The sequence below is a fragment of the Melanotaenia boesemani genome, chromosome 6, assembly GCF_017639745.1.
Source record: "Melanotaenia boesemani isolate fMelBoe1 chromosome 6, fMelBoe1.pri, whole genome shotgun sequence".
Classification (NCBI taxonomy): domain Eukaryota; kingdom Metazoa; phylum Chordata; class Actinopteri; order Atheriniformes; family Melanotaeniidae; genus Melanotaenia; species Melanotaenia boesemani.
Genome location: NC_055687.1, coordinates 2,083,329 through 2,090,828, shown reverse-complemented (window position 1 = coordinate 2,090,828; position 7,500 = coordinate 2,083,329). Strand labels below are relative to the sequence as shown.

The 7,500-nt window shown below is 43.4% G+C and overlaps 1 protein-coding gene across 1 annotated transcript in view; it reads left to right on the top strand.

The window, feature by feature from the left end:
- cpne4a (copine IVa) overlaps positions 1 to 7,500 on the top strand; it is a 109,769-nt gene that overhangs the window by 82,930 nt on the left and 19,339 nt on the right. The window contains exon 11 of the mRNA XM_041987558.1: positions 426 to 485. Coding sequence (XP_041843492.1) covers positions 426 to 485 — 60 coding nt within the window. The remainder of the gene's footprint in view (positions 1 to 425; positions 486 to 7,500) is intronic.

Genomic DNA, 7,500 nt, shown 5'->3' with positions numbered 1-7,500 from the left:
ATAGTTGCACTTTATTGCTTTATATGAACATGTCTTTAACACCAGTTACCATGGTAACTGGTATCATCTCAGGTGGAATAAGTGTCAGCTGCTCTGTGATAATAAAGGTATGATCAAAAGTCCTGATCCAGTGTCATCGCTTTCTAATTACATATGGGATAAATCTAAATCCAGTATCTGAGCCAGAACCAGAGTCGGTCCAGTTCTAAGGAGCTGAGCCCTTGTAGGTCATCGGGATGTTTTTCTCCATTCAGACCATTTAGGAGAACTGTTTTGTTAGAAAGTGATTCTCTTGAAGAACTTTAATTTTTCTTTAAGGTCATCAGTGGACAAAAACGTCCACAAAGACATTTTACATTATTTTCCACTGTTCAGCTGTTCATGGGTCAGAAGCATCGATGGAACTGTCAATTTTCTGTTTGCAGATCATCAAGATGCACTCCTTCCTGGATTACATCATGGGAGGCTGTCAGATACAGTTTACTGTGAGAGCACACACACACACACACGCACACACACACATCATATCCAGGTCTTTAAATGTCTTCATGTGCATATGTCTGTTGTCACTATGGAAACGGTAACCAAGGCGACACGTTCACCTCCTTCCATGTCCCACTTCGCACCAGTTCTCACCAGCTGGACCAGTCCCGACAGACTGGAAGGAAGCAGGAAGGAGTTAACTCTGATCTCAGAAGCAAATTTGTGCCGTTTCGCTGCAGATTTTCAGAAACTTTTAGATGTTTTTGATTTCTCGACACTTTAAAATAAATCGGAGAACAACTGCAAAGACCGGGATTATTTCTCGTCCCTGCTGTCAGACTGTGTTGCAGTAGTTAGAAGATGTGTGGCTGCAGCCTGTTTATGTGAAAACATTCAAGTTGTTGCTTCTAACGTGGATGGACTGACGGGCCCCTGGGGTTGGCTGGTCAAAGGCCCTCATCCTCCTCATCCTCCTGCAGAGGAGAAGCAACACTTCCATCTGTGTCTTTGTGAGTTTCTTTTTCAGAAGAGGACTGGATGCTGCTGGCTTCAGCGTCCATAGATAGAAAGAAACTTTTCAATCCCAAACAGGGAACTTCTTTTGTTATAACAGCATTGAAAACGTACCAAAAATCAATATAAAGTGAAAAGAGTGAATATAAAATGAAAAAACTACAGCATAAAAACTATTAGTAAACACATAATCAGTCTGAACTGAGGGATGACATGATGCATGGAGCAGTTATTGCTCATAGGAGGAAAGACTTCCTGTCTCTGTCTGGCATCAGAGCTGAGTACGTTTGTTGGATATGGGGCTCCACTGTCGGTCCAGGATGTGGGGAAGAGGGTATGAAGTGTGGTCTGGTTTGCAGAACCAGACTTCCTGATCAGATTGTCGATCCCGTTTCTGTCCGATGCTGCTGCCCCTGCGTACCACAGCAAAGAAAATGTCAAATTTCTTGATGCACTTGCTGAAAGATTTGAGTTTCCTCAGGAAATTGCACCTAAATACGAAGCTTCCTGTCCACAACATCAGTCTGAGTCCTCGACCAGGCGTGGCTGGTTCTCACCTGTAGTCTGAGGTGGGCCAAGACCAGCTTCTCCAGCACCTTCATCATGTGGGACATGATGAATTATGAATTAAAGCTGAATGGAGTCGGAGCCCAAGCTGAACCTGAAGAGTGATGCTCTCAGGTTGTTTTCAATAAGTCAGCTGAGCTTTGAGACTTTTTAATCAGAAAATTCTAGCTGGTCACCGTAGATCCAGCAGATGAGAACGACAGGAATCCAGCCATACTTCCAGATGTTTGTTCTTTTCTTTGCTGATTTTTTATTTTACAATCAGTGTTTTACAGTTTCATCTCCCTCAGGTTCGAAATTGTGGGGCAGGGAGGTGCAGGGGTTTGAAGGGGGCTGAGGGGGGTTTGGGGGATCGTAGGGAACTCAAGAAACATGTACTTCGCAAAAATAATCAGTAACAATAAAAATAATCCCAAGGTTCTTTTTTCCACCATCGATCACCTATGTAACCCTGATTTTAACAGCTCCCAGCGAACCCCAACAGACTCTCTCTGTGAGCAGTTTGCAGACCACTTCAGAGGTAAAATCAGTGCCATCAGATGTGGTATTTTATCCAACCAGAACACGAACACATCTGAGTGCTTGGTTTTAACTGAGGAGACACTGGACAGTTTTGTCCTGGTTAATGCTGAGATCCTTGATAAAGTTTTCTCCACAGTAAAACCCACCACATGTCTTTTAGACCCAATTCCCACTTCACTTTTTAAATCATTTTATGGATTTTTTAAAGACGAGATTTATACATGATAAATTGCTCTCTTCAGATGGGCGTCTTCCCTGCAGCCTTTAAAACGGCGGTGGTGAGGCCCCTTCTGAAGAAGAGCAATTTGGATTGTAATGATCTTAATAACTATAGACCTGTATCCAACTTACCATTTTTAAGTAAAATTTTAGAAAAACTGGTTTTTATTCAGCTTAATGATTTTTAAATAGTAGAAATATCCTTGAGATATATCAGTCTGGATTTAGGGTGAACCACAGCACAGAGACTGCTCTCCTGAAGGTTTTAAATGATTTTAGGATTAACCGTGACTCACAGAACCTCTCAGTCTTGGTGCTACTGGATCTTAGCGCAGCCTTTGACACAGTAGACCACACTATTCTTTTAAACAGACTGAAACACCCGGTGGGCCTCTTTGGTGCTGTTCACAACTGGTTCACTTCCTATCTCACAGACAGAACTTATATGGTAAGTTTGGATACATGCTCCTCTAAGATCCATAAAATGACATGTGGTGTGCCCCAAGGGTCAGTTTTAGGCCCTGTTATTTTTAATTTGTATATGCTCCCTCTTGGCAGTGTCATCAGGAGGCATGGAGTAAACTTCCACAGTTATGCTGATGATACTCAGTTGTACATCTCCATGTCTCCTGATGACACGAGACCAATGGATGCCCTTTTCAACTGTATTTTAGATATCAAATCCTGGATGGCAGAAAACTTTTTACAGCTTAACCAGGACAAAACTGAAGTTTTAATCATTGGTCCTGAGGCTCAGAGAGAGAAACTCTTAGCTAAATTACAGGCATCTGCATTAAACCCATCATCACAAGTAAAAAACCTGGGCGTTATTTTTGACTCTGAGCTTGGTTTTATTCCACATATTAAACATGTTACTAAAATAGGATTTTATCACCTAAAAAACATAGCCAGAGTTCGTCCCATTCTCTCTCAGGCCGACACGGAGATACTGATGCATGCTTTTATCACCAGTCGTATTGACTACTGTAATGCCCTGCTCTCTGGTCTTCCCAAAAAGAGTATTGGACCTCTACAACTCCTACAGAACTCAGCTGCTCGTGTGCTGACGAAGACCAGAGGGCGGGCCCACATTACACCGGTTTTAGAATCACTGCATTGGCTCCCCGTGTGTTTCAGGATCAATTTTAAGGTTCTCTTATTGGTTTTTAAATGTCTTAATGGTCTTGGGCCTTCTTATCTTTCAGATTTGCTTTTACCTTATGAACCCTCGCGGCCCCTGAGGTCTTCCGGTACTGGCCTCCTGACTGTACCTAAAGTCAGGACACATACTCACGGAGAGGCAGCTTTCCAGTGGTATGGCCCTCGTCTGTGGAACAGCCTGCCGGAGGAGCTCAGGGCTGCAGAGAACGTTAATGTTTTTAAGAGCAGGCTCAAGACCCACCTTTTTAATTTAGCTTTTACTTAATATTTATTCATTTTATTTTTATTTATTTTATTCCCCTTTATTTATTTATTCTATGCTTTTATTCTATTTATATTATTTTTAGGTTATTTCTCCAGTGTTTCCTCGGAGGGGGCTCTCTGCACCGGGGGCTTTCATCGGCTGTGGCGGCTCTGTCCTGCGGGTTCTTTCGGTCTGGTTGGGTGGCTCCTCTGACTCTCACTTGGCCGTGTGCCCTGGGTCGGTGTCCTGGGTCGGTGTCCTGGGTTGGTGCCCTTGGTCGGTGTCCTGGGTCGGTGCCCTGGGTCGGTGTCCTGGGTCGGTGTCATGGGTCGGTGTCCTGGGTCGGTGTCATGGGTCGGTGCCCTGGGTCGGTGTCCTGGGTCGGTGTCCTGGGTCGGTGCCCTGGGTCGGTGTCCTGGGTCGGTGCCCTGGGTCGGTGTCCTGGGTCGGTGTCATGGCGGCCGTGACCTGTGAACAGCTCCCGGTGCAGACGGCTCCCTGTGATAGTGTTTCCTTACCAGGCTCATCTGTGCTCAACCTCACTTTAGTCTTTTAGTATGTGCAAGTATGTGTGTGTGTATGTGTTTGTGTATGCTTGCTTGTACATACTGGTATGTGAGTGGACGGGGGGAGGGAGGGGGTTGTGTGTGTGTGTGTGTGTGTGTGTGTGTGTGTGTGTGTGTGTGTGTGTGTGTGCCAGAATGAGTGGAGTGGGTGAGGACATAGGTGTGAGTATTGGGGTGCGGAAGTGGGGGGTCCTTTCTGCGTCTGCAGCGGTTCAGAAGGACGGGAAGCCGTCTGTTCTCTGATTGGATAGTTTGATTAGTCACCATCCAATCAGATAGATTTTTAAAGATATGGACAAAATTCGCATGCAGAGTCTCAGGCTAATTAAAGTCTCGTAATCAGAGTCTCGCACACAGTTTTGTGTGCAAACTCTTCACCACCACCCAGTCGTACCATCAAGTCTTTTCCTATTTCAAGATCTTTACCTTTATTCACGAACCTCTGCCACAAAACTTCCTTTTTTATTTGATGTAGTATGTTAATATGTCATTGTGTGTTGTGAAAGATAAAATGTATCATCATTATTACAAACACTGATCACACACAGACCTGTTTCATCTGACGTCAGTTTCAGTATGTTTTAGCCGGCATGAAGGTAACAACAGATCCAAGACCAGCTGGAGAGATGTGGGTGGATGGTGGCATTGGTGTCATGCCCGGCTGCAGAGAGAGGGGGGGTTCAGGAGCTCTCATCAAACTCTGACCCGGTCAAGACTAAGTGGCAGAAAATGAACTGATGTGCAAAAAATGTGCCATTTAGGACAAAAACAGCAACCTCCATTAATGACCTCAATTAGAAAGTCATTAACAACTCTTTCTGAACCAAACTTTCAAAAGCGCTGGTTTCAGTTCAGAACTTTAGAATCTCATCACATGACTGTAAATATCTGCTCCAGCTGTGGTCGGATGTGGTCTGAGCCACAGAGCAGGAGATGCTTAATCTCCACAGATGAAAGAGTTAGTCTCATCAGCAGCAACATCTGGATGAGCTGCAGATGTTTTATGGTCTTCTTGGGAAGTCTAGTTAAAAGACCAGTCCAGTAATCCAGTCTGCTGAAGATGACCACATGGAAGAGTTTCTACTGGTCTTACTGGAAGTTGATGTTTCTGAGTTGGTAAAATGCTGCTTTGGTGACCAACACTGACAAGGTTTCCAACCTTGATTTTAGGAGTCCGACTCTCCGGATTTTTACCAATGCTGACCCTCTTCTCTTTGCTACCAAACAGAATAATAAAAATAATAATTTATCTTCATTTAATTGTAGAAAAATCTTTCTCATCCAGATTTACTTCAGACATACACAGTAAGTCTGTTGTGCTGCAGTCGTCTGGTGACAGAGACACATAAAGTTGTGTATCGTCTGCATAACTGTGATCATTACTGTCAAAGTTCTGGTTAGTGAGGTCTGTTCTGGTCCAGGTCCTTTGGTTTAGTGAATTCAGTGAGCTGGTGAGGCTACAGTGGTAGAGTAGTTCATGTCCATCCTGGTGACCGTGAGGTTATATGTCAATAGCTGGTTTAAGTAATCAAACGGCGGGACAGTGTCAGCTAGAACGAATCATTTATGGTGAGAAGCTGGTTGAGCATGGTTTCAACATGACGTGGGTGGGTTTGGGGTCCATAGCTTTTTTGTGGTTGCATAAAGGGGATCCTCAAGGAAGACAGGTTGGGAACCACCGATGTACAGTTTGAAATGGACTGCTGAGATCCAGCAGAAACAAGGCCTGTTTGAGGGGGGTGATGCATTAGTCTTTGAATAAAGCAACTCGGTTACTGTTAGCTACGGTGTGTTAGCTAAACGAGTACGTGTTGGCCAGCAGCTGTGATCTGCTTCCTGTTTACGGCGGTGATGCAGCACGACATGGACAGCGTTGCAAAGTTTGCTTGTTCTGTTATTCTGTGAAGTCGCTTGTAAATATCGTCACTTACGTTTTTTTTTTTTTTTTTTTTGTTTGTTTGTTTTTTGTTTTGTTTTTTTGTTACCGCGGACGTCCGAACCGCCACACCTCTACCCAAACACACACACAGCTTCTCCTGACAGAAACACAGCAACAATGCCTGCGATTAACTATGTAAATATGTAAATCAAATAAATCGCAGGAGAAAGATGGTACGTTGGAGGGATCAACATGCAGCATAGATTTCATTTTAACTGCTGTTAATAATCAGCTGTGATGATTTGAATAAATTAGTGATGAAAAATTACTTCATGTTTAAGCTTGTTTTATATTTCGTAGAAAACTAAATTATAAGGTTATTAATAGGATCATTTTTAGTTTAAGTTTCTTTTACAAAAGTAACTAAAAAGTTACTTTTAACAGTAATCAATTACTTTTTGACATAAGTAATCGACAAAGTAACTGAGTTACTTTTTGAATGAAGTAACTACTTTTTTTCAGTAACTAACACTGTGATGATGATGAGGTCCGAGGTGTGATTATTCATGAAGATTTCCACTTAGATTAAAAAATGGTTGATCTGGTTAAAAACAACTCTCTCGGTAATCTTGGACGTAGCAGGCCTGAGGCAGGGTTGTTCGGTATGGAGGCCTCGTCGTTAGGAGCTGCTTCAGGCTTCAGCTTCCTCGCAGGGTGCAGTAAGGACCGTTGTGAACGTGAGGTCTGTGAACAATAATCCAGCAGAAGAGGTTGTAATTACAGACGTGAGCCCATTAATCTGCAACACTGTGCCAAACGCCCCGTTTACAGCATCACAGCTGCTGTGCTGTTAGGCAACAGTAAAATGATGAATAGAAAATTTCATGTTGTTCAGTTTTTAAAGTCTGTGGTGACACAAAGGTGGTGTCTTCCTGCTGTTACCACATGTAAACACGTTAAATCTGCAGCTCGTCATGTCAAAGCCGCCTCCGTCTCCCTCAACCTTTAAATGTTTCATCAAAGTCTCTGTTTTCTGCACCCAGTCAGTTTCTTCTCTCTGAGACGGAAGAAACTCGCTTATCATGTAAACAGATGAAGGAGAGGAGCTGGGAAGGTGTGTTAAATAGTTTCTTCTGTCTCCGAGGAAGCTGTAGCTTACAGTTGACTGAGTGGAGAAAATGTTTCTCTTTTATTGAAACCAAACTGCTTTTCATGCGTCACACCAGCTTTCAGTCAGGCAGCGGCTGGCTTGTGTGGTGATGCTCTTCCACCATCTAACAGAGAAGATATGCTGGTTTCATCTGTTACTAAAGATGCTGTTGTTGCCCGTAGTTACAAATCTAGTT